The sequence below is a fragment of the Corvus cornix genome, chromosome 2 (assembly GCF_000738735.6).
Source record: "Corvus cornix cornix isolate S_Up_H32 chromosome 2, ASM73873v5, whole genome shotgun sequence".
Lineage (NCBI taxonomy): Eukaryota > Metazoa > Chordata > Aves > Passeriformes > Corvidae > Corvus > Corvus cornix.
In genome coordinates this window covers 54,210,337-54,237,782 of record NC_046333.1, presented here as the reverse complement: position 1 = coordinate 54,237,782, position 27,446 = coordinate 54,210,337, and the positions used below count along the sequence as shown (strand labels likewise).

Here is a 27,446-nt window from a genome sequence, read left to right as displayed (position 1 = left end):
TCTTTGGGGATTCTTCAACTGCCCTGCTCAAAAGGCAGTGGTGCACAGGGGAGGAACAGGGAACTCCTCCTGGGGGGAACACATTTTTCACTTGCTGGATTTGAAAAAAATGCTTTAAATTTTTTTTATTTTGTTCTTACATGTAATCTGAAGTTCTCAAAATTTTATATGAAAATGTGCTTTCCTTTAATTTCTGAAAAGAGTGCTTTTTTTTTTTAAATAAGAATGAGTAATGTTTCAGCATTAATAAAAATAAAGTACTCTATTTGATACCTTTTCTGATTCTTGTTTATAGGCATTTTAAGTTTCTTCGTAGTGTTCTTAGGACTTAAGCTACTCAGTCTAGTTTTTAAGTGTTTGTGAGTAAAATGTATATGAATAAAACATACTTATTTAATATGTTGTATCCTAACTTCTGCTTAATTGAAACTTTTATTATAAATGGACAATATCAAGGGTGGCTGAAATTTGAAATGTGACAGATTCTGTAGCTTGTTTAAGGCATCTTATTCTTTACATCTAAGAGCTGTCAGAAGGTGGTAAACAGGTCTGTGAACAGCAGCATTTATAACCAAATTGCTTTCATGAGATACAGATGAATCATTCAGCAGGAGAGCTAATTATGTCTGTAGCCTGAAGCATAGCCACAGGTATCCTGGCCGTTAGCTACCTTGGTGCTTCACTCAAGCCAAAGAGCTTGTGTTTGCAGTGTGTTCAGTTTGAACGACAAAGGTTTGTGTGTGAATCCAAGGAGGACTGGAATATTATTTAAGCAATACCTCAGGATAAGCAGTGGTAAGCAGAGGACATGGACATCATTTTGTCACTTACCTCTGTTGTTAGAGCCTTTGTGGGCTGCAGCACCATCCCAGGTTTCTGACTTAGCAGCACTGGCCACCTTAGCCCAAACTGCTCTCTGAAGGCTCCTGTATGGCTTTCTTCAACATGTTAGTGCTGGGTTTTGAAGCCAGAAAACTTGTGTTACTTTGCACAACTCTGCCTCCCTTAGTAGATATTAAAGATGATGCTGAAAGACTGTGTGCTCTGATGCTGTTAATGAAGGAGAAGCTAGAACAAGAAAACATGAAGAAAAACACTGGTTTCTGTCATAAATAAGCTTGTCTCTGTTTCTTTCTTGTATATGCTTGGTGTGTTGTTATGCATATGATGGATGCTGAGGTGATTCAAATGCCTCAGGAGAAAGTTGTTTTTTCACTTTCTATCAAGACTTGCAGTAGGAGCTGGACATCTTTATTCCTTGGAGGTGCTCTGCTGTGCTGGCTACCTCAGTGAAAGTCTTGATTCTTCATTATGTTGCCTTTTCCCCAGCAATTACTATTTTAATTATTCACATAAGAAACTCTTCTAATGCTCTCATATGTCATTACCTGGTATCATTCAAATACCATTGGATGGGTATTTTCAAAAGCAGGGGGAAGGCTTACTCAGAACCCTTTGTAGTATATTGATTTTTCTTTTTTTAGGTGTTAATGGTGTGACCTTTACAAAACTAAAGGTAATTTGAAATTTAAATTTTGAAATCGATAATACATTGCTCAGGATGTGTGACTTTACATAGCTGTTTATTCACATAGGTTAATTAATTTGGCAGTAATTGTATTTTATGCAATTTTTAAAATGTTTAGGGCTATTTTAAGTGGTCTTATCTGGTGAAATATAGATTGTTATGGGTTAATGTGTACGTGAGTGCATGAAAATATTTGCTGTAGTGGTGTATTAAGCTGAGCTTAAATGTGGTATAATTTTCCTGGGTTTATTACTGCATTTCTAACTATACTTGCAGCTTCAGGTAAAATGTATGGAGATACTCTGAAATTTCATGGGGTGTAGCGCCCATTTAAAAATCACTCCTGTAATAACGTATCTTTTTCTGATTATCGGTCTAACATCAAAACAGTTTTGCAGTAAAAAATATAGTAAATAATTTGCAGAATTCTGTCTGAATGAGTATGAAATAATCGATTCAACATATCTCTGCACAGTAATAAGAACACGTTGCTCCTTGCTGTGCTGTTCATTCACAGCTGTTTCTTCATGCTGCCACCCTTAGCAGCATGTGTTTGATTTTGCTCTGAGTAGCAGCACAAACTCTTAAAATGCTGCAATTTGAAATTAACTTCCAGGGAGCAATGAGGGTGGCCTGTCAGGCCATGCTAATTTTTTTTTTTATGTCACCCTGAGAAAAATAAATTTAAAGTAATCGGATAGCATTTTTCTAGTGCCTGACTGTGCCCTGTTTGTTTAATACATCTCAAGAGTAGCGTTTTCTGATCTTGCCACAGTAATGTTTTTTATCAGTGCTGTCATTAGTTTGGCTGCAAGTGGAGATAGTCTTTTTGGAATGGATCAATACTTCAGCTTTATACTTCAACTGCATAAAGGAGATAAAAATTTTAGACCTTTTTTAGAGAGAAAATCTGACTAGAAAGTGAATTGTGCAGGTAGTACTGTGAACAGACGTATCTTCCTGAGATTTTTGGAGCAATTTTCTAAAATGTAGCATTGTACATGTTTAGGAGGATGCCAGAGAAAATAAAAATTATGATTGCTGTTCTTTCCAGTGAAAATGAGAAAATGGACTCTTAACCCATTTAATTTTATGGTTAAATCATAAATGTCTATCAGCACTTTGTGTTAGCATATAATGTGTGTCAGTGTGGACTAGACCTGGTAGGAGTCTATATATCTGGCAGTCAGGGAGTGGGGCTTTTGGTTGTGTGATTTTTTGCTCTTATTTTTCTATTTAATCCTTTCTCAACTTGGAAAACAAGAAAGCTGATGCTCTTTCTGTAATGTGTGTAGAGAAATGGCTGAGTGAACAGGGACATGTATATATGCACAATCCAAGCTATATTAGTGAACTGTCCTTGACTAGGGAAGACAGAGAGGAGCAATGCTGATGTGGCAAGCAACAGGATGTTGGGGAGGGGGATGCTAACCATAGAAAGAGAAAGACTTATGTTACTTAGTCGCGTGCATATTCATTTGTAACCAATCGCTTGCTATTAAAGGCCGCGTGAACAGTAGCTGTAACCCAATAGTATGGAGCTTGCTTATGTGTGCTAGGGGAATTAGGGTATAACTATGGGACTGACAATAGAATAAAGGGAGTTCCATCATATCTCTATGAGAAGCGTGGTTCATTCCGGCAGATCTCTGGCAATTATGTGTGATATTTTAAACCTCAAATGTTACCCATCCCCTTGCCCTTTTAATGAATTTTTGCATTCTGTGAGAGCAGAGGAGAACTTTGTATTTGCTTCACTTAGTGAATTTAAACAAAAAAACCCTAAGGTTATTGATTATAGCAAACACTCACCTATTTTTTGTATAAATCATTTAAAGGTTCAAGCATTTAATCATACCGTAGGATTTTAAGAGAGCCTGATGCTTGGGTTCAGCATGCATGCTGTAGATGGCAGTGATCTGAGGCAGAACCATCACCTGTGAGGAGTACATCAAACCTTTCAGGTGAGGGATCTGTCTCTGCACTGGTGATACGGAGAGTTTGGGGTGTCTCTGCGGTTGCACACACTGATGGCAGTGCAGTGACGTGACCAGTCTGCGCCTTGGGACTGTTACCTTGGGCCTCCTTTAAGATGAGGAGGGCGTCTGTGATACGGATGGACAGCAGGCTGGCATTTAATACAGAATAAAGCAGCCATCTTTTGATGGTAAATGGTCAAGAGAGGTTGTTGAGGCTTGAACTTGATTCTGATCCTCTGTTTCTGATGGCAGTCACATACAAGGGGGAAAAACTTTTACCATTCAGCTGGTGGTTTGGGTTTTGCTTGCTTTTTTCATGTAAAGGTTCAGGAAGTGTACAGCTGGTGCAGGCAGAAGATCATTGCAGTTAAGAGCTACTTCCAAAGAAGCAACCAACCAACCTAAAAAACTGCCAGAGAGGAGAGCTCCTGTGTCCCTCTGCCATCCTTGTGTATGTTGAGCCTGGCTCTGTGAGGGTGCAGGAGTACTTGGTACCAGAGCTCATGCCTGCAGCGATAGCTGCAGGCTGCTCCCAGGTGGTTGTTATTAGCAGTGGGGAGGACTTTTCTCCTGCTGTGGAACCTACACTGTTAGGACATTGCATGGAGGGGTTTTTGGGGTTTGTATGTTCAGTCAGATCTCTTGATAAGATGTGAAGAGTTTTGCATTGCTTGCTTTCAGTGTTGTTTCTGAATTACATGCTGTAAATGTTGTTTGGTATAATGAGAGTGGTCTGGGGTTTGTTGGTTTGGTTTTGGGGGTTTTTTTTTATGTGGGTTTGTTAGGTGTTTGGGTTTTTTTTGTTTGTTTGTTTGTTTGCTGGTGTTTTGGTTTGGTTTGGTTTTTTTTTGTTTTGTTTTTTGTTCCCTGGTCCAGAGCCAGTGCTGACTGGATTGTTCTGTGCAGAAGTGTGAAGATAGAATAAAATAGAATTAGGTGGAATAATTGATGTGTCACTGTCAGTGTGTTACTGGTTTGCTAATAGCTTCAGAGATCACATTTGTCCATCTGCCTTGGTAAGAAATTCTGTAAATCGCAAAGTTGAAGAATTAACCCATTATAATTTTTTATTGTCATTACCATTTGATTGTTCAATCATTGGGAAAAAAACTATTTAGTTCCTTTTAAACCCTACGCCAACTCTACCATGAGGTAATACCACTGAGGTATAGGTTTACCATGGGAATTAACTGTGGTGTCACTCTTCCTGAATGCCTATTTAATGTAAAAGCAGGAGAGGTGATGTTGGGAAGAACCTTGAAGAATCAGTTTGGTTCAGAGTCTGGTTTGTTTGCCCCAGTTTGTTTTAGCTATCTGTTTTCTTTAAATAGCCATGAATTAAGGCAACAGGGCTGGAAAGATCCTGCTGACTTCAGTGAGGCTTCACATGGTCCATTAACAATGTAATGTATTTATGTTAGCAAATGGTGTCATTTTGAAATTTTATCACGGGCTCATTTTTCTTTCTTCTAGCCCACTTCTCTGGAATTATTAGACATACAGCTGAAGTAGTGGCTTTAGTTACTCTGCTGGTAATCAGATTAAGAGTTCACTATGCAACTAAAAAAAGGGGTTTTTTAGCTGAAAATTGGGAATTAATGCTTATATCTCATTGCTGTAATGCTGTGCTTTTGAATACCCTTGATATTTAATCCTTTCTTAAAAAAAGGTTACCAGAGAACAGTCATCATTTTTAATATTCAGAAAATAGGTTTTTTAAGTTCAGTTTCTTACGTTGTATTCAGAGTTGTGCTTCAAACTTAAAGGTACTTTAAAGGATACCATATTGAAGAGAAGCCTGTATTTTTTCCAATTAAAAATTAGCTTTTGAAATTAATTTCTTAATTGTGGAGTTTGTTTTTAAGTACCTCTTAAGAAAAATATAAGTTTAGGCTCCCTTCCAACCTGGTGTTTAAACATGTACTTAACTTTTAAACATCTGAGTAGGTTGACTGACTTCGCTAAGTACACCGACCACGAGGCTTTTGAATTCACTCATTACAGCTTTTTGAGAGCTGCTGCAGTGGGGCTGGTGCTGGGCAAAGGGAGCTGGGGAGTGTGCGGGGACCTTGGGCACAGCAGTGTCAAGGGTAGCACCGCCAGCAGAATTAATTTTGCAGAGCTGCCCTCCTTGCAGAACCTTGAGTGTTGTAATTTAGAGAAGTCATAATGGTCAAAGATTGCTCCAAAGTGGTGAGAAAGCAATTTTCCATCTGTGCCCTCATTACCAGTGTGACCCATTGGCCACTTGCATTTCTGCCCTTGAGAAAGTTTTGCTTTTCTTGTGGTGCTCAGCCTGGTATTGCTGTAATACACACTGACTGTGTCCCGTGTCCACCGACATAAATGCTGTTATCTAAGTAAATGTGGGCCAAATGATTTCTGTTATAACAGGATTGTAGGTAAGTCTGAACAGACTTAAATATGTTCAAAACAGTGTGGGAAGGGGGTTATCCTTTTCTTCTTTTCCTTTGGGAATGAGTATATGAAGTAGGTATATGTCCTTTAAGCCCCTTCTTACTCTCCTCTAATTTTTAGTTTTGTTAACTAATTTCTTCCAAAAAATTGGAAGAATGACAGAAGTCTCACAGTTACTGAATTTCTACTGCCCTTGGAATAGTCCAGGATGGATGCAAATGACCTTACCAGTTCTGAGAAAAGCAGAGAGTGGTTAGGCAGAAAGGCTTCAGGGCATGTGTCTGTAGCGGGTTGGGTTTCTAACTGGGCAGAAACACTAATTTAGTGTAGTGGTTTGGTCTAAGATACTCATTAATGTTTATCTTCTGTGAGATAAGAATTAGGAGAAACGCAAAGCAGGCACCAAACTTGAAAGAATATAAAGAAGTTTATTAACAGACCTAAAAGAAGAAAAAAATATCATACCACACCTTCAGAACTTTCCTCCTCCCCCCACCTTCCTCCTTTCTCCTACTGACAATGTAAAAAGACAACCCTTAAGATGTTCAGTCTGTTTACCACTTCCATAATAACCTTGTTCAGTCCATTTAGGAAGAGGAGTCTCTCTTGCTCATGCTATGAACACATTATCACAACGCGACAGCCGCCCACTTTCAAATAACTTTGTTCAGTCCATTTAGGAAGAGGAGTCTCTCTGCTCACATGTGAGTCCCTTCCCCCAACTTGCAGCTTTTCCCACAAGGTTTTTGGGGTACAATTTTAAGGTTGAGCCGTTCAGAAACAAAAGTTCTTTTCACCCATCTCTGGGAGCATTTCATCTCTAAGAACAGAGGCCCTTCTCCTTCCCTGGGAGCAAAGGGTCTTCTTCATCTTCATCTTTAGGATTATCTCTGGGAGCATCTCTAGGAACTGAGGTTTTCTCCTTTCCCGTTTGGAGCAAAAGTCCTCGTCTGGTCCATCTCTCCCTGTCCAAACTTCTCATGAAATTACAGCTGCGTCAGCATCTGCCAATCTCAGCGCAGGTGCTTTTGCTAACAGGCATGAGTTGAACACTCCACCCCCCATATCTTCATGAAATTACAACGGGTACTCTGATATATCATAGCTTCACAACAGAATTTCAGCTTTAAGCATCTCCTCTTTCTCTTCTTTCAGGTTTTCAGCTCTTCACAGCAGTAAAAGGGTTAATCTCACCTCGGCCTTGCAGCTGGAATTTTGCTTATTGCAGTGGAGAGGGGGGGAGCCAAGCCGCTCCGGCTGCCCATAGCAGGGCTGGGGGGGGGGGGGGGGGGTGTCCACGGGTGGAACAGGGCCCATCGGCTCCAGGATGGCCGTGGCCTGGCCCGGCCTGGCCCAAGCAGGGCCTGGCTGGGCCCACTGGCCCCCCCACGGGGCCCGCAGCCACCTGTCCCAGCGCCGGAAACGAGAGAGAGAGTCTGCCTTGGGGTTTACTGTTCTTAAGTGTGGATCACAGAGGGGTCACAACTTAAGTGGCTTAGAGAATTGTCCATATTCAAACTGGCCAGCTGATAGGTTCTGTCAGGTCCCAGAGGAAAGTGTAAGCACCCCTTAGCAAGGACATCCCTTCCAGGACTATGCTTGCTAACCTATGACAGTGTCTAATTGTAGAATGCTTTTTCTAATACATTTGTTCAAGAATAATACTTTTTTGGATGTATCAGTTTACAAAGTGTATCCTATTGATATCCTGATAGATAGGAGAGATTATTTTAATAAATATATTAGATCTATAATTAAATTTTGTTTTGTTTTCAGTAGTAGTATAGGATAGGACATTAATCCGTACATATATGCATTTTAAACTAGCTACATAAAATTGACTGTAGAATTGCTTTAATAACGTTTCTTTCTTATAAAAACTGTAATTTGTTTTAGTCATTTGTTAATGATTAATAGACTGTTGTGGGAGATTGTGTAGGAGTATGTTATTACAGTAAAATGCTATTAAAAAAAGTTGACCTGAATCTTGCATTTGTCAGTTTTGTGACCTTTATATTTCTTTCTCAATAGAACTATGCAGCACTGATCCAGCAACAAATTAATGAGGACAAACAAAACGTGAGAGAAAAGGCTGTATATGGAATTCAGCTCACAGAAGAAAAACTTAATGACTTCCGTGATGAACAGATTGGGCAGCTGAAGGAACTGATGGACGAGGCTACCAAACCTAATAAAAAAATCACCATTTCTAAAGACTCGGAATACAAAACCTAAAGGATTAAAAAAATTATTTTAATGCATATAGAAGCATTTTGAAACTGCTTTTTCCAGTTGTACTTGAATGTGGTTTCTCTGAGATAATGGATGCAGCTATGCTATAACTTGTCTGAAATGGATGTGTTTGGCTTTCTGTGCAAGAATAAATGAAAAAATGGAATAATCACAACACTTTTATGTTAATTGCATTATTTTTGTTTTCTCTTCTTTTTTTTTCCTCCTAATGGGTGCTGAAGGCTGAAAGAATTTGGGAGAAGTAAATTGACATTTTTAAAATAGAAAGTTGTTAGTTTTGGGGTTTCTTGTTTTGTAATCTTGGCACCTAAAGAGCAAAACATCTTTCTATTTGTTTGTCATCATCTTCCTTAATGGAAAAGATGCAATTAGCATTTATTTTCTGGGCTGAGGATTCAGTAGACAAAGGAATGGTACCAGAGTGGGTTTGTTTTCATGGAAAGAAATGAGCAGTATTAGAAAAATATACTGTTGGTGAAATTGGAAGTTGGTTTTCTTCTTGAGCTTTATTGTGAAATTGACTTTAAAATAAAAGATGTAGCTCATTATTAAATGAACCTTGAATCACTATCTTATGCAGAAAATTCTGCTTTTTTTTTCCCAAGCTAGATTCAGATTATTGTTAGTATCTAAAATTTTTAAAAACCTTTCACAAATGGGTTGTGCTGTAGTTTGAATTCAAAGGTTCTTAAAAAACTTGGTATCCCATATTATCCAATATTTTATATAGACCAGAATTTTTAAATGACTCAATCACAGAAATTATCCTGTTGATAATACTGTATGACAAACATTCGTAATTTATTTCTAATAGGCTAAGTCTGCAGTAAGACAATGTGTGCCTATTGTAACATACACTGTTGGGACTAAAAAAAAGGGGGTTTACCTTTCTGTGCAAAAGACAGCTTTCATTTCATCTTCCAAACCTAGTTTTATATTATTAGTTTTGTTCTATTTCTGGACCTTTCCCTGTCTGTTTCCCACAGCATGTTCAAGACGACAAAATTTCTTTGCTCTTGGGGAATAACAGCTTTGACAAGGAAGCACATTTCCATCTGTCTCAATTTGTAACAACATGCTGTTTGCCAAAGCTGCGCTCCTGGATCTAACAGAGTGGGGAGCAATTTGGGGAGCAGCCTCTTTCTTTCTCCTTTACCTCTCTTCCCAATTCTTCGAAGGGCTTGTAGACTGCAGGTTGCGCATTTCTATTAAAAGTTCACTTGCAGGATTGCTGTGTGAGGAACACGAGGTTGCTTTGCTGCGTTTTCCTCTGGCACCCACAGGCTTTGTTGTGTGTGCAGTAGGAACATCCTGTAGCTTCAAGCACGCAATGCAAACAGGATCGAAGGGCAGAGATGACATCCAGACTGCAGAGCTGTTCACAGGTCCTGATTCTTGGTGCTTCAGGGGCATGGTTGGAGAGAACGGCAGTTCCCTCCTGGCCTGCTCCGTACCGAGGATGCCCCAGCATCAGAGTGGGAAGCAAATGTCACGTGCATTGTGTCGATTTGACACGGACTGGTTTTTGGTAGTGGGAGAGGGCCACAGAGGTGGCTTCTGTGAGAAGCTGCTAGAAGCTTCCACTGTGTCCAGCAGAGCCAATCTCTGATGGCTCTGAAGGTGGATGTGCTGCTGGTCCAGTGAGAGAGGTTGGTGATGCCTCTGTGATGACATATTTAAGAAGAAAATGAAAACAGCACGCGCGCAGTTTTTTCCAGGGGTGGTGAGACGCGGCTGCTGGGGCATCCCAGCCATGGCCTGTGATGAGCCTTGCCTGCCTGGCCACCCCTTGCCAGCTGTGCCGCAGCAGAAGGGCAGGGGCGGCAGCGGCGGCTTCTCCCTCCCGGTTCCCCGCGTGAAGAGAGGCATTGAATAGTGCCAGCGCCGCGGCGGCCCCCAGTGCCCACGCGGTGGTGGTGGGGGCCGTGTGGCTGACAGCGGAAACATGGCAAGCCATTCCCTGACACGGAACCTAGACGAGATCAACCTCTCCACCCTGCGAGATGCTGCAAAAATCTTTGAATTAGTGGAATTGTTGGCAGTAGTGTACCTATGGGCAGCAGCTTTTTTCTAAATAGAGAAGAGGAGGAAGTGAGGACGTATAAGAGAGAGCAACATGGCAGCACCAAGGTCAGTGGAGAAGGAAGGGGAGGAGGTGCTCTAAGCATCGGAGCCGAGATTCCTCTGCAAGCTGTGGTGAAAAAAACTGTCCCCCTGTTATCTGTGGAGTCCATGGGGGATGCAGAGATCCACTCTCAGCCCGTGGGAAAAGTGCTCATGCCGGAGTGAGTGGATGCCACAGAAAGCTATAATCCAGTGGGAGACCCAAAGAGACAGAGGGCCCCTGCTTCCAAACTAGAGCAGCCTATCTGTAAAAGACTGCACCCCATGGACAATTGACCCATGCCCCAACAGTTCTGGGAAGACTCTTTGCCTGTGGGAGGGACCCCACAGCATAGCAGAAGAAAAACTCCTCTCCTTGAGCGAACTGAAAAAGATCTCAGATGACGAACTGACCAAACCCCCACGCCCTGTCTACCTGCGTTGTCAGTGGGAAGGAGGGAGGGGCTGGGGGGAAAAAAGGTGTTTTAAAGGCTTACTTTACTTCTCATTATCCTCCACTGACTCTGTTAATAATAAATTTATTTTATACCTTTAAATTTAAACCTGTTTTGCCCTTAGAGTGTTTCTCCCAATCCTCATCTCAGCTCATGAGCCCTTTGTTAATTTTTTCCCCTCTCCTCTGCTGAAAGCGAGAGAGGGTGAGCAAACGGCTCTCATGGGTGCCTGGAGTTTGGCCAGTATTAAACCAAGACAGCATACAGGAAACTTGAAAATTGTCTCTGATACTGCCATTCACACATTCCCATTTTTCTTTTTAGTTTTACAGTCTGTAAAAATGTAATCCAACTCTGGAGTTTAGGGCATGAGGATTTATTCCGTTGCACTTCCATCAGATGTAATCAGTAATTCCATCACTAAATATATTTGGCTTTTATACCAAAAGTAATTTTGGGGTTTTGACAACAGAGTTTGTTTCCAGTCCTTGATTGGTAGTAGACCTGTGCCTGCTTTCCAGTCAATATCCAAGTTGCTTCAAATTTATTTCAAATACTGCAATTTAAAGCACTGTTACTGTTATCAACACCTTTAATGAAAGTTGTTAGTTCAGTGAAACTAGTTAAAATACTTGTTTTGCGTCTGTCTACTCATGGGTGCACCTAGGTTTTTAGAGGCTAAATTAATTAATAATGAAAAATTGCTTTTTGGTATGAAAAACTTAAGCTTATAATGAGACCTAAAGGGAGTTGGAGGTGAGGGTAATCATCTTTACATCCACAGCCCCTTTTCTAGTAAATCAAACAATTTTTTTCTTTCATTCCCAACAGTAGTTTGTATTTTGTATAATATTTGTGTTCTTGTTTGAAACAATTCTCACAAAAGCCAAAATTCCATTGCAGGAATGAATCATCTTTCAAGAGTGCTGGCTTTAAGACAGCCAGTGCTGATAGTGCTGTGGTCTGAGCAGGGCTTATGCCAGTGTTGGGCCCCACAGAAGCTTCATGTTGCCAGCAATGCATTAATAAAATTCTTTGATTTACAAATGTAGTTAATGACAGTTAAGTTGAGGAAAACAATGGGCTTCTCATCTTGGCCACAGAAAGACAGACTGACACAGATACTGTTTCTTTAATGTTTGGGGTTTTTTAAGGTACAGGATACTTCTGTGGGTAACTTTACACTTGGTTTGAAGGACAATGAACAGAGGAAAGCATCTGTCAAAAATACTTCGAAACTTCAAGCAGTGTGCCATTTCAAATGGCAAGAGTTGCCTAGAAAAGAAAGATGCTACTCACCTTATAATGAAAAATAGCTCTGATCCCTTGAGAAAAGAGTACCAAGTTTTGACTTGTGTTCTCTGTGTTGGATGGATTGCTATTACACAACTCGCCACTGAAAAGCTTTTACCACCTTTAAAAGACTTCTCTCCATCCAGCTTATCCATTAAGAAAGATCCATTTTATTTTGTTGATCTCTTCTAGAGCTAGAAAAGAGTGATAAACAATTCATTGGTTGGCTTGGCTGAGCCTTACCTGTGGTAACACTTCATGTGATTGCCTGGCAGCTGGTAGGAGTTGGAGGGAGCTGAAGTTTTAAGTGGCTGGAAAAGCTGCAAGCTGAAGTCTTATCAACAAGTAAAGAATTTTCAGAAATCTCTTTCATTAAAAACTACCGGTTTTGATATGCAAAGTTATACATCTTTAAAAGAACAAATAAAATGTCATTCTTTCAGTGTTTTATTATGCCTATGATGTGGATTTACGTTTTTTTTAACTGACTGCCTGGCAAGATCTGTTAGGACATATTTCTTCCTTAAAAATAAATTAATAATGTAATATATTGAAGGTAGGATTTATAAAGTTTTATTCCTTAGCTATTTGGACTTCATTATTTTTGAGTTATTAGTGGACATTCTATTTCTTCCTCTTGGATATGTACTTGTGGGATGCTGACTATTCACTGATGAGTCAGTGGCCAGATTTTCATTGGCTTCTAGGTAAAAACATTGGACAATTGGTGAAGGAAACATGCTTTTCCCTGCGTGTTATAAACTATTTTAATTTCTACTTTCTATAGCTAAACTAATAGCAGAGGGAAGGCTGAATGTCTTAGCAGACTGATTTACCCAAGTGGGACCATGGAGGGTCTGTGTATCTTTGATGTAGGGTGAAAGTTGAATCACTGTAAAAAACAGCTCACGTTCTAGGGCAGAAGTTTTTATGTGCTATCCTGCTTAATTGTTGATTTTCAGACCTCGTGGAGAGTTTCAAGGTAAATCCTTCCTGTTGGATGATATCGCTGCAGGAGGGTATAGATGCAGCAGCACAGGTCTTGGGGGGCTTGTTTGATAAACAGGACTGCCTGACCCACTTCCTACTGCTCTGTGTCCTGTTGCTGGACCAGGCTTGGTGTGCTTGCCTCACAGTGAAGAATGATTGTACTAGTTTGAAAACAAAACAGCAGGAGATTCCAAGTCAGAACTACAATTTAATAGGAAAGTTAAAGGCAGTATTACAGAAACACTGGCTTTAACTGAGAGAGTCAGAATATGACCTGACACCCTGCCAGTCAGGGTGGTGGTAGCAGTCTGATTAAATGGTGACTGCAGTCCTGTTGGAGTGATGGATGTGGTTTTGTCAAAGCAGTGGTCCTGTAGAAAGATCTGGTCTTTCTCTCAAGGTCCCGTAGTGAGTATCGAGCTCTTTTCTCTGGAAATCCAGTGGTAGTGCCCCTGTGGTGTTCCAAACCTCAGATTATATCCAGGTAGGAATGTCGGGTTCCTCCCACTGGGCGGGGCATGTCACTATGGGATGATGTAATTTTATGAGTCATTCTGGGAGACCTTGATGACCCATTAACAAAGATATCCCCAGAGGGTGTTATCAGGGCTAACTCGTGGAGAAGATAAAGAACACTACCCCACCTCTTTTAACAGCTTATGAAGATGGTGATAGAATATATACTTTTGGTTGCATCTTACATTGTAACCTAAGACAATGGTGTACAGAGAGGTCTTTCCCATTGAGCCATATCAGGCAGTTGGCTGTGAAGACTGGTGCAAATTAAGTGGTGTTTGAAGTGATAATGTTTGTGCTTGTAAATGATCTGTTCTTGTTTGTGGAGGTTATGCATCTGCTGCAAAACCACTGGCTTTGGTAGGAACATTTTCAGCAGTTTCAGTGGCCACAGCTCTACTCTGGGAACAGCCTTGACAATACTGAGTCCTTCCAGCTTTTCCAGTGGTCTGTCTACCAGTCTGTCTCCCCTGGCACAGTTTCATGCCAATCTGTTAGGTCCTCTCACTGGTCACCAGAAAGACTGGCCAGCAGAGCACCAGTCATGCTGTTGGTTGCTGATTTCATGTGGGGGAACTTAGCTCAGACTGTGAGAGAGGGGGAATCAACACCTCCATGAATGACTCGGATGCCTAATGATATGTGACAGACACGTTGTTGTGGTGTGGACAGGAGCGTGCCACATACAGCTGCATATCTGCAGCCCCTGCCTGCTGCTCACTGGCAGCCCCCTGCCCAGGAGGCTGGCAGCCAGGGAAGAAAAGATTTAGGGAGAGCTGGCTTTACTAAAAAATAAGTCTTGTAAGCATCTCTTGTTACTTTAAGGTGCTTTCCTCTGGAGAGCCACTGCTGAGCACTGATCCATCACACAGAACACCAAAGCCACAGACAAGTCTTGGTGCCAGACACTGACTCAGACTGTGGGGTCCAGTCTTCCTGAGGCTCAAAATTCCCCAGTTGTCCTGGAAAATTCAGTTTTTCCACTGCAGGTCATGGATGTCTCTCAGCTCCCCTGTGCTCAGGAGTGCAGCATTGCCTGCATGCCTCGTGCACTCTGCATAGCTGTGGCAGGTTCATGGCGGTAACCTGGGACAATTACTTTGGTTTTGGTGCAAAGATAGCAACGCAGCCCCGTATTTTCTAGGGATTTAGTACAGTGTTGGCTTCCTGATCCCACAGTGGTGGAATGGTCAGAGGAAGACTGGCACTGCTTAGTGTTAACATTTTCCCTTCTCCATTGCTTTCTTTGCCATAGGCAGTTTGTGTCACAGCAGTGTGCTTTACTGCATACAAGTCCTACAGAGATAAATCCAGTACTTCCTACCTAGCCTTCCCAAGCCCCTGCCTCATACCCCAGAGCTCAGGAAAGCTTTTGGGCCTAATTTGGCCCATGCTACTCAGCCCAGTAGCCTGCTTTCAAAACTGCAATGAACAAGTAAGCTAGGAAATATTTTAACCTCTTGCCACTCTCCCAAGCCTCAGGTGAGAGTACAGGATTGGAATTGTAAAACCGAGGAAGGGAAACATTTTTCATTGTTGCTATGGAGACTGGAGTTTATGCAGCAATGACTTGTTCTGTTTTCTATCTCCTTGATCTTAGGCCAAAAAGAAAAAAGTAAAAGGAACATGCAAATATCACTGACAAAACCTCTGGGACATGAGATTACAATTTGAATGACCTCTCAGCAGTATCACAAAGAAAAACAAAGATGACAGGAATAGGGAATAAAGTTTTTGTGTGTCAAGACCATCTCTTTCTGCAGAGAAGGAACTAGCAGGAAGTTAGAAAAGGAGCGAGGGCCACATTGAACATAAGAGCAACCTCTGGTTGCAGATTCTTTGGAGGATTTGGTGTTCCCTATTGTAGCGGGTTCAGTTTGTAAACTGGGCAGAAACACCAATTAAGTGTAGTGGTTTAGTTCAAAATATCTATTACTTACTTATTTTTTTTCTGTGAGATAAGAATTAGGAGAAAGCAAAGCAGGGACAAAACTTAAACAGTTGCAGTATAAAATAAGAGTTTTATTACTAATAGAATTAAAAGTAAGAAGAAATAACAAGAAATTAAAGCAAACCCCTCCCCCCCCCAAGCACTTTTCTCCCTTTTACTCAACTTGCACAAAGGATAACAGAACATGGGATTTTAGTCAGTGTTGCAGTTCTTGATAAGTCTCTTTCTTATGCTTAAGGGAAAAAGGTTTTTCTTCAGCTGCACGTGGTTCCCAAACTGCTACTAACAGCAGACCTGCCCAGAAAGAAACGATCTGTGGTGTAAAACATCTCTTCATGAAAAAAATCTCACCGTTCCTTCACGCTGCCAAACATAGGCTATCACATGGGGTTATTAATCTTATTAAGGATGAGTTACTTTGGCCTAAACACAAAGACTTTTTTTTTTCACAAGTCTCTAAAAGCCTCTCACTGCTTCTATACAGCCTGGCATAGGCATTCTTCACAATCTTCACGGGCCACACGTGAATTCTCCATTCCCCCATGTACTTCAAATGGATTAAAGAGACAAACAGTTTGTGGTATTACAGTTTCTTACCACGGCATGCAAGAAGTTTTTTAAGCTACGCGTGAGAATCGCGGCACCGCCCTCTTTTCTCCCGTCTCCATTTCCAGCTCCGTCCCACAGGACTCACTTTCCCTTTCTCTCTGACTCTGAAGCTGCCATGTTGAAGGGTGTCCTTGTTCAGGCTTTACGCTGGAGAAAGCCTCGCTCCCTTTGTGCTGCTGGCTGCATGGTGTCCTCTTCAGTTCAGCACGAAGTGTGCTGGCTGCAGACAGGAGGCTCCGCCGGCTCCTGTTGGCTCCGCTGGCTCCGCATGGAGGGGAGAGGGACCCGCCAGTCCCAGGAAACCGCACCAGATGGGTTTAGCTGTGTGGCAGTCCATGGCTGGTTTGAGCTGTGGCAGTCCATGGCTGGTTTGAGCTGTGAGCAGTCCATGGCTGGGTTTAGCTGTGGCAGTCCATGGCTGGTTTGAGCTGTGAGCAGTCCATGGCTGGTTTGAGCTGTGAGCAGTCCATGGCTGGGTTTAGCTGTGTGGCAGTCCATGGCTGGGTTTAGCTGTGGCAGTCCATGGCTGGTTTGAGCTGTGAGCAGTCCATGGCTGGTTTGAGCTGCCTGCGGCTCTGGGACAGTCCCCCCAGCGACCCAGGGTCCGTGCCGCAGCGTTGGGAAACGAGGGGGGGACAGGGGCCCCGGCCTGGCCCGGCAGAGCCTGGAGGCTTGGACCCCCCCCACCTTCCAGCAGGCGAGTCGGGACAAAAGGCAATTCCTGCCTTTCTGTGTGGTTTACATGTGTAAATTGTGAGAAGCGTCATTAGTCTAAAAGACTGTCCATCAGCTCAGGTTCAACCCACTACACCTATCCAGAGCCACTGCTCCAGCCCCACAGTTCATGCGCTCTGGTCGTGGTCAGATGCTCAGAGAACAATGTAACACTTTGAACAGTAAGACTTACCTACGTTTTATCTGTAATATGCGTCTTTCAACAACAGGGATATCTGGGACTTTACCTCCTCCTAAATGGCTGTGGATGAGGTCTTCCCTTGCTAGTCCATTACCTGAAGGAAAATCTGCTGTAGCGACTGTATGGCAGTGTAGTAAGGAACAAATATGTACCTGTTCCTTGTGAGCACATGATCAGTGAGGGTATGATGACAGTACATGAAATCTGTACCAGGCTCTACTGCGGATCAAAGCATGAAGTGTGTCTGATCACATTGCTACAGTAAATAGATTATTGCCAGTATTTGAAAGCAGCTCTGAAGCTTCAAAACATGACGCATCCTAAGCATAATATATATTGCCCTTAAAAAACCCCCAACATAGTCGTACTGAAAAGTGAGACTCTGCCAAACTAAAGGTATTTTGATGTCATGGGATTTAAGCCCTGGAGTGGAGACAAAAGGCATCCCCAACACAGTGATCAGAGAAGTTTCAGAGCACTGTGGAGAAATACCTTTTTTGCTTTATGAGCATCGAAATCCTGTGCTGAAGGAGCAAAGAAGGTGGCTGTATGGACCAGCAAGACATATTCGTGCATAGAACTGCTATTAAAAAGAATAACCATGAAAAATGCATCCCAAGCTTGGGAGATGGAGAGGTGGTGGAATTCAAAATTGTTCTAGGGAGAAAAGGGTTACAAGCATCGCAGGTCACTGGGCCTGATGGTGTTCCTGTAAAAGGCAGTATATATGCAAAAAATCGTAGTCATGTTAGACAATATCTCCATTGTAAGCCCCCCCTACAGTCTCCCTTTCCTAATCCCACCTTTCCCTTTTACCCTATGTCCTATTACCCCCAGTGTATTCCCAATCCGTTTTTTCATCCATGGTTTCCCTCACAAAACCATGCTTTTGCCAACTGTTTCCCCAAAAATCCCTTTCCAATGCCGAGTGGGGGATGAAAAGGGGGAGGGAAGAAGTTAAACCCTCTCCTGCCTCAGTTTCCCCACAAAGCATGCTCAGAGAGTTCTGTCTCCCTTCTGTCAGCCCTAAGATGTTCCACAGAATCTGATTGGACATTTAAAGACTCAGGAGGGTGGCTTGTTTTGTTTTGAAACTGTTCTTGTTATGTTTATCCAGTTGTTTTCATTCTCCTTTTATTAAAATAAAACGGGTGAGGTGTTGGGGTCCCTCCCCCGCCGTGTAGCCCTGGGAGAGGGGCCCTGAGGGCACAGACACGGGGTTTCCCTGCCCCTGCTCAGCCTCGTTCCCATTGGTTGGTTTGTGTTCCCTGCGCGGGCAGAAGGACCCTTGGTCCCGTGACTGGAACAGTTCCTGGGCAGAGCTCCGGCCATGCGGCTGGGGAAATAAACATCTCTGAAACAGCTATCAAGAATCTGTCTGTCCATATATATTTCCTTTCCACGGGACTCCTGGTTTGATATGTGCGTGTTGCAGTATCCCCACTGCAACAGTATGGTCTCATCCCTGACCACTTAGATCCATCAGCAGCCTCTTCTGGTTGTCATGACTTGGGACATAACTGAATCCATGTGGTTTTCCACAGTGACGCATGTGTCAGTCCTGAAACAGCAGCCCAACAAGTGGAAATGCTACAGGACAAGTAAATCAGATGGAATTATCTTCTCCCTTTTCTCTTCTTTTTCACTGTTCAGCTCTGCAAAGCTGCAGCTGGCTCCCAGAGCAAGAAGTGTTTCTCCTGGCTATTCCTAAACATCTGTATTTCTTCTAATTAAGAGCAGCCAGGTGGAGGGTGTAGAGATATCTGTGCTGACTGACAGTTATCAAAAGACTGGATAATGGCTTTCAGTGTAAAAAAAACCCAGAAATGAGATGGCAGGGGACATGTTGCAGGAATTTACTAGTTTGATCCTTAATGTTGAACTGTTGTAGGAATTTTACGGGATATCACAATGAAAGCTCACCAAAATCTATACAATGAGACATAACAAGCAAGGAATATCGACCTGGAATGCCAAGGGGGTACTTGGAGTTCGAGGCAATGCTATAAAAGCTATTTTAATGTTATTGGGATCCTACAATGTGTATAGTTATTTTGAAACCAATTTTCAGCAGGTTTATAAGCCAAATTATTACTCCGCTCATCTCAAAAGCTAGGTAAATTTAAAAGTTATGTGAAAATCAGCCTTAGAGGGAGAGTAAAGTAGCTCCTGAGAAAACACCTAGAGAACTGGAAAGGGGATCTGGGGGATTGTTTAAACTCAAGAGTGTCTTCAAATGCTAAGTGCAAGTTAAGAAGCTGATACTAGATGGAAGTGAGTTCTTGCCTGGTTGGACTCCATGATCTTGGAGGTCTTTTCCAACCTTAATGATTCTATGATTCTGTTCTTTATTTTTCTCTGTTTAATTAATCTCTTTATTTCCATAAGAACTACTTGATAAGTTAAAAATTGGAGCTATTTCTTTTCAAATTCAGAAATAAATGCAAAAACTGATGGCAAGGGTTCTTAACACTAGTATAAAAAGTTCCTATAAGTAACTAAGACTTGAGAAATTTGAAAATGCCTGGGCTATACTCCACAAAATAACCAAAAAGGCTTAGAAAATTAATAATGTTATTAATTACTCCTGAACATAATATGTGTAATGAGATACCTGTGAAGCTCTTTGCATCACATGAACCTTATGTATGATTTATAATCACTTCTGGGTCTCATCATTACCACATAACCCCTTCTATTATAACTAACTGATCACTATGTAATTAGTGATGGTATAGTCATTTGAAAGAGCAAAGTTTTGTTCCCTGCACAAAGGTAGCTGGAGAGAGCAATAAATGTGAAATATCAGTGCTACCTGTGGGATTAAATTGCTGTTTTCCAGCAGCTGCGATCCTTAACAGCCTGTTGCTGTTGCATGGATGTTTCAGAAATGTGAGGCATGATATGCAGCCATGTTTAAGTTAAACCACACTCTGTCTTTCATTTGACTACCCTCTAAATCAGGTAACACTGTGTGTCACACCCTCTGGGGTCCAAAGGAGTACTTGTGCTGGTGGGAGCCGGGGAATGTTCTCCTGTGGAAAGGAGGGACCCATTCTCAAGGCCATTCCCCATGGTCCCCACTCCCACCTCCTCCCCAGACAGTGTGACCAGCTTCAGGGGGCCCAGGGCTGCCACCTCCGTCCTCTGCATGGTGAGGAAGGGCACTTCTGACACAGCACAGCAAACCTCTGAGGGAAATCTGACATTATGTTGCCCATTGCTCTCAGTAGGCTGAGGTTTGGACTGCAAGGGGTTCACTTCTTCCCTGTGAAACACCCCAGCAAAGCATCTCTGGACTGTGGTGGCATGCCCACAGTGAACCTTTGCCTTCCCCTTGGGGGGAGGCAAAACGGAAGAAACTGAAAATTGCATCAAACCAAATCTGGTCCCAGCTGTGTTTGTTCTTACTGTGGTATTTCCAGTCCTGAGGTGGCATTTCTTTACCAGAATTGTTTGCTTTTCAGCTGAGAAGATGGAAAGCCTGGCTTGGAAAAAAGACTTCTTAGCTCTTCCCCTTTGCAGGTAAGAAAAACTGCTTGAGGTTTGCAAACCTGTCTAAGATTATTGAAACTGATGCTATTTTACTGAAACATCGGAAGCTTCAGGAAGCTCAGGACCCACTGCACTGGCCTCTGCAATAGAGATCTCATCTGTGCAAATGAGTAGGGGCTTCTGTCGTCACTCCAAGGGATCTGTGTGGATTTTCTGAATTAATTTTAACATACCACAGAGGGGATTAGGAGGGAACCTGTGTACCATCTGTCCTGGACTGCAAGTGAGCCTTTTTAGAAATTACTCAGATGGTTTGGTGTGGACAGGCTGCTTAGATGTGTTTTTCAGCCTCAGGGCACTGCATAGAGCCTGGAATACCAACCTTTTAAAGAGCACGGCCTTAAAATGCCATGTCTTTAAATAAAAAATGAACTTTATAATAAGCATTTGCAATAAGCCCCAAAATAGGCTGCTTGGTTTTTTTTTTTAGAAATGATTCTCACTTCCTGTGCCAAGTGCCAAGCAACATCTGCTGCATAAAAAGCACATCTGCTCAGCAGGGGAAGAGGGGGCAGACACAGAGGTCATATTTGGAGGGCATGGTGAGGGAGGGGATAAACAGAAGTAAGAGGCTGTGGAGGGTGTGAAGAAGCACTTGGTACAGCTGCTCTCTGAGCCTCATGCTGCATGTACCACTGCCCTGCCCTGTACCATCCCCAGTCAGCCTCATTCAGCATGAAGAAGAAGGCTTCCCAAGCCCCGGGAATGTGGCTTGTTGCTAGACTCAGCCTCTGCCATAAATATGAAAGGTTTTTTCTACTCTTTCTGACATTCTGCCCAGATTGCATGCTGTGAAAATTCAGAGCCGTCATGGAGCTTTGACATGCCAGTGAACACCTTGTCCAAGCAAGATTTTTAGTGTGTTGTCTTCCCAACGGATGGGACAGGCAGCTCCTCCTAGACTTTGGACCACAGGCCTTCCTAGGCCTTTGGTGTGCACCGTGCTTCCATGGTGCTTGGGAGCAGGGTATGAAACAATTTATAGTACTTGGCATATTTCTATGTAATATTTATAGAGGTACTATATTCCAGTGAATTTTATTGCTGGCTCATGCAATTCAGATGATAAAAATGCCCTTTCTAATCCACAGAAAATAAATCCATCAGCACTGTAGAAATAAGATTTGCAACTGGAGGCGTCATCAACTAACTGGAATCCAGAACAAGGGCAAGCACCATTCCTCCAGTAAGCCCCAGATACAGGGGAGATGGTGGCAAAGTTCACCTGTGCCCATGGAGCCAGGCTCCTGCTGCTTGTGTTAGAGAAGGAGATTTGTCAGCATCTGGGCCTGAGAACCAGCCTGAGTTTCCAGTCAGGGCAGCATAGGTTGTGGCTGAGGAGCAGCATTGCTCATGGCTCACCCTCATGCAGCTGGTGTAGAAAAAACCCAAAACTGCAGACAAATTTACAGTCTCAGGTCGTTTGCTGAAAGATACAAATTGCAATGATCTGTAATGTCTGTCTAGAGGCAAGAACAGTATTTCATTTGGTTAAGGGGAACCTTCCCATTCCCTGAGCACATGCATAAATGCTGGTGCAGAATAAAGCCCACCACAAATGAGTTTTCATCAAAAGCAAAAGTGAGTTACGAAATTGTGTTCAATATAGTGGTGATTTTCTCTTTTCACTGCAGGACAGACTCCTAGGGACGGAAGACAGGAAAGCTTGAAATTAAAGTCTTCCTTTTCCATGGAGATTTTATTTTAGTTCTTCCTTTGTTCTCCCTTATTTTCCTTCTTGAAAGTAAGTTGTCTCACCAGAGTCTCTGGCCCTGGCAGCCCCATCCCACAAGAAAAGGAGGTGGTGGCAGGTCAGTCTCCTTGCTGCTCAGCCCTGCCATGTCCTGCTGGCAGTACACAGCTGTGGGGCAGAGCTGTCTTTGGTGGAGACCCTGGATTAAGAGAGACAGGAGCCAAGAATGGCAAGCATTGGTTTCATTTGCTTTATGTTTTCTGCTTTTTTCCCAGAGTTCTTTATTTCAGGGTAAAAGTGGAGTAAGGGATTAGATAAGAACTGAGTGAAGAAGACTTAGATCAGTGGTGATGAAGGAAAACAGGGCTGGAAAAATAAAACACATACTTTGTCACAGGATGTCCATACCCGCTTTGAGGGCAACAGGCTGCTAGATCCACCAGAGACCACTGGGTTATCAGGGAAACATCACCATTTCCTCCTCTCCATGCTCATCTGAGTTTTCTCAGCCTTTAGCAGGATGAACTCCTATGTGGTATTTCCGGTAAGAAGGCTATTTAGAAACAGATGTGCAATAATTTCGGGATCATCCTTATTTTAATGTAGTCTTATATGAATTTGTCTTCAAATCCTTTGGATGGATAATTCTTCATTGCACATGATGATTCATCATTAAAATAATAATCACCTTACTGGCTGCATAGTGTTTAATCTTTCAGCAAATAAGGAAGTGATTTAAACTTGCTCTTATCACACCAGAACAAGTTTGTTCAGAAGAAGAAAATAATTATGTTATTTTTGTACAAATTGGTATAATGAGCTGTCTCTGTGCTATTATCTCTGAGCATTAACTGGCTCTATTATGCAGGATAATACTCAGAATAATTATTACTTATCTGCGTGTACATACACTGAATAATAAAATAATTAGACCTTTTAAAACAGAGGATAGAAAAGATTCCATTTACTGTAATTCTGAATTTCTGATTATAAGGTTGGAATAAAAAATGTGATATTTCATCAGTGTGTCAAGCCACTAAATGCTGGATTTGTAGAAATCAGTGCAGGCTTTGCGTAAGGTATGTATTTTGTCAGTCTAGACTGAGCAGAGATTTACATAAGGATGTGAAGGATCTGGGCTGTTGAAATTCAGAGATGGATGAAGCTGCTGAGAATGGCAAGCTCCTTGTAAGACCAGTGTGCAACTGTGCTGTGGTGCAGGGGCTTGCAGTGCCTGTCCCATGGGAGCCTGCACATCTGGAGAGCAGGAGGAGCTGGGCTCCTGCAGCTGTGGAGGCTCATCCCTTCTCCGGGTGAAGTTTCCCTGCCAGCTGGCCAAATTCCTCATGCAGTGGAATGAGCACAGTCTGCCTGGCAGCTCAGGCTGATGTCTCGTGCAGAGCTGACCTGGCCATTGCATCTCAGAAAAGTTGTCTGGGCTCTTGGGCGGTATGAGCACACTGGATGCTCCTGAAATAATGCACTTCTACGGAAGGTTACCTAGGGAGCCATCATGTGCTCAGACTTCCAGTGTCTCCCATCTGTCTGATGGGGCAGCTTCTGCTTCACATGAGTCCTGGGAAGACAAAAGTGATAATAGTGTTAAAAATGGTAATGTCTTACTGTACAAAAAGGTAAAATGCTCCAGCCCTGGTATTTTTTTGGACATATCTGAAAGACACATGTCCTTCAGAAATGGAATCATAGAATCATAGACTAGTTTAGATTGGAAAAGACCTTTAAGACCATATCTGTAACTACTACATCTGCACATCCTTTAAATACCCACAGGGATGGTGACTCCACCACTTCCCTGGTCAGGCTGTTCCAGTACTAAACACTTTCCTTGAAGAAATTTTTCATAACATCCAATCTAAACCTCTTGGCAGAACCTGAGGCCATTTCCTCTCATCCTGTTGCTTGTTACTTGAGAGAACAGATTGACCTCCACCTTGCTACTACCTCCTTTCAAGTAGTTGTAGAGTGACAAGGTGTCCCCAAGGACATCCTTGCTCTCCATTGGAGAGGACTGGGGAGCCCAGATGCAACCCCCGATGGCTGTCAACAAGGAGGAGGATCTGTAGGGTGGTGTAAGGCAGACCCCTCCTGCCCCAAGAGGCTCTTCAGAGCCAGGAGACCATCAAACATACAGTTAGGGATTAGCTTTTAATGTGATCACAAAAGCAGGGATCATCAAAAGTTCTTATTGTACTGGTCCAAATGAAATGGAATCAATGGGAGATGGCTACTGCAGAGAACAGTATTAAAATGTGGTGGGGAGATGAGTGGTGCTTTGAGCTTCACATTTTTGGATGTTGCTCATTATTTTCAAAAATTGCATTTCTGTATATCATGCGCCCAATTCTCTTGCCTTCACTCGCAGTCCCTCATGAGCAGGCTGACATTGCCAGGCTGGTTGTATGCTTATTCTTGGCCTGGGATTAAATTTGCTTCATTTGCCTTCTCAAGAGCATGACCTTCTGACTTGCACATATGCTACACAGTGGTCCTGAGGAATGGCAGGGGGTGTTATCCATTTCTTGGTGGATAACTATTTAAGGTGGAATTTGCTTGGCTGCTTGTTTTTTTAGGACACCTCAGGAATAACTGAACTGTGTCAGATAATGAAGAGAAACCAATTCATCTCATACTCTCTTGCAAATCCCAGACACTGGGTTAATCACAAAAATGATTAGGAATTCGAAGCAGACTGGTGGAACATTTTAATTCTGTTTGTTGAGAGCTGTAAACATAATTGATTTACATTTCTCTGCAATAAGTTAATTTGAGAGAGTGCTCCCATTGTGAATAATATCAGATTCAAGGCTGTATGGCTTACAGATCTCAGTGGCTCCACTGGAGAAAATACAGATCACTCCTTGCTGCAAAGGATGAAAAGGATAAAGACTAATGACTGGTAAATGTTGGCTTCCTGTAAACAGAAAATTACCAAATCTGATAAATGCAATACATTAGTACTGTAACCCAAGAAGCAACATGCTCTCCATTATCTCTGATAAGTTAATGGATCAGTGCTGAAATTTAAAAAAAGAAATTAAAGAAAATCTTTGGATGCGAAGTCTCCACTATTCAGAGTAGTTTTGGATTTAAAAAAACACTTTGTTTCCTGGAAATACTACAATTAACTGAAGGTATGATGTATGGAACATTTTTCCATCACAAAATGTAGATTAGCTGAAGACAAAGATCTCTACTGAAGGACATCCCTTGAGATAGAATCTTTTGCTTTAATTGTGGTGAGTCAGAGAGAAGGAGGGAGTGGGCTGAGCACAGAAATGCAGCAGACCCAGATTCAAACTCCTGCTGATGCTGCAAATGTTAATCTTCACTGGCTTGTCTAAACACTCTCTAATGTGTCTTTTTTTTTTTTTTTTTTTAAACTTTTCTCTTTCCAGAACAATCTCTGTCATTTCTGCATGGAACCAGATCTTATGGGATTTATTTTGTCTGAGTGAATGAGAGTTCTTATATTCTGGAGAGCTCTGTGGTCCTTCCATGTAGGCAGGAGAAACACAGACACAGTGAAAAATTCCTTGCATACTATTGTTACTTCCTGTTTCCACAGCAAAGTGAAACAATTCAGAAATTTGAAAGGCCCAGTATTCAGTTTAATCAAAAAGACACTAAAAATTCCATATCTAGTAAAAAAAAACCCCAAGCCCCGCAACAAATGGGGACAAAAGCCCCCTTATCAACATGATGAAGGCAATTGGGTGAGAAGAGCAAGAGAGAAGGCCTTACTTGCAGTGAAATGCAGTTTAGTTAAATAATGCTTTAAAGCATTTCAGTCAATATTAGTAATTGCCAATATGGAAAAATTTTCCTTCTGACACAGCCTAATCACAGTGACAGGCAAAATAATTCCCCTTCTTAATATGATTAATGCAGGTCAAGGTTTGCCATGTGCTTTTGCAAGCGTGGCTTGCATTAATCACACGGGTGTTGCAAGTGCCTCTGCCCTTGCCAACACTCATTTTCACAGCTCCTTGTTTTTGGCACAGCTTCCCCAGCAGCCGGGCTGGAACACTGAGCCTTGCTCATCTGTCCAGGTGAGCTCCTGGATGCTTGGGGTCCCAAGCCCGTCTTGTTAGGGAAGAGACTTTGTCGTCACCCCTTACTAAAACATAGGAGGAATGCTTTTTTTAGCAGCAAAATTTGAAAATATTTGTAATGTTTGATACCAGATTCTTATAGGTACTGCTGCAAAAGCAGGTCACCTGCATATACATTTTATATATCCCTAGTAATCCTAACCCTTTCAGAGTTCAAATTTACATCCAAATCCCTTTGCTAGCAACTGAACTAAAAAATGAATTATTTATGAGGTTATTATGAAGGTGCGATTAACTACCACTGCAAACCTGAGTCTTTTCTGATCTCTGAAAGAAGGAAAACAGTAATTTTCAAATGGATGTAAAAATTCTGCTGCATCACTAGAAAAGACAGGCTGGATATTTTCTGCCCCATCCAGTGAATTTTAGGGATGCCACTGTGGGTGCTACTCTGCTGTTAGGATGTGAAGGACAGAAGCTGTGTAGAAGGTTCTGGGATAGGTGCTTGAAGGGTGGGCAGTTGTCATACCTCCTTCTCCTCTGCCAAAACTCCGGTGAGAAGGGTGCTAAGATCTCCAAACGTCAGTCTTTCCAGACATGGAAAACACTAACTACTTCTTACCTCAGGGATCCTGGCCAAGACACCCAGAAACACCCGACTAAGGGCTGTCATGAGAAGTGAAAGAATATTACATGTTTGCTGGGAAATGTAGTTAGCATTAATGTAGTGCTAACATTTTGTTAAGTTATGAAAGAAATAGAAGAGGACCTCGTGCTGTGTTGTACCCAAACTCAGTAGTGACTGACTGTTAATCACAGAGTTAGATGGGGTGCAGGTGTTAGAGGCAAAGATTTATCCACTATTGGTGTCTCGAGACAGACGCAAGCCCCATCCTTTCATATTTCTTAGCAATTTCCTCTGATTTGTTTTGAAACCTGAGTTTCTCAGAGAGATGAGAATGATTGCCACAAACTAGCATAGATTTACAGGAGCCAGTCTGGCTCAAATTAGCTAGAGAAGGTTCTCCATAGATATAGGCATGAGTGCATCCTGGTTTTCTTTCTGTGAGTTTAATGGCATATGATGTTTATGAAACATTCCCCAGTCTTTAAA

The 27,446-nt window shown here is 42.2% G+C and overlaps 1 protein-coding gene across 1 annotated transcript in view; it reads left to right on the top strand.

Annotated features, from left to right (window-relative positions):
• Window positions 1-8,731, top strand: part of SDHAF3 (succinate dehydrogenase complex assembly factor 3) — a 33,362-nt gene extending 24,631 nt beyond the window's left edge. Inside the window, exon 2 of the mRNA XM_039549849.1 lies at window positions 7,957-8,731. Within this exon, the coding sequence (XP_039405783.1) occupies window positions 7,957-8,160 (204 nt within the window). The 3' untranslated portion in view covers window positions 8,161-8,731. The remainder of the gene's footprint in view (window positions 1-7,956) is intronic.
• Window positions 8,732-27,446: the final 18,715 nt, after the last annotated feature.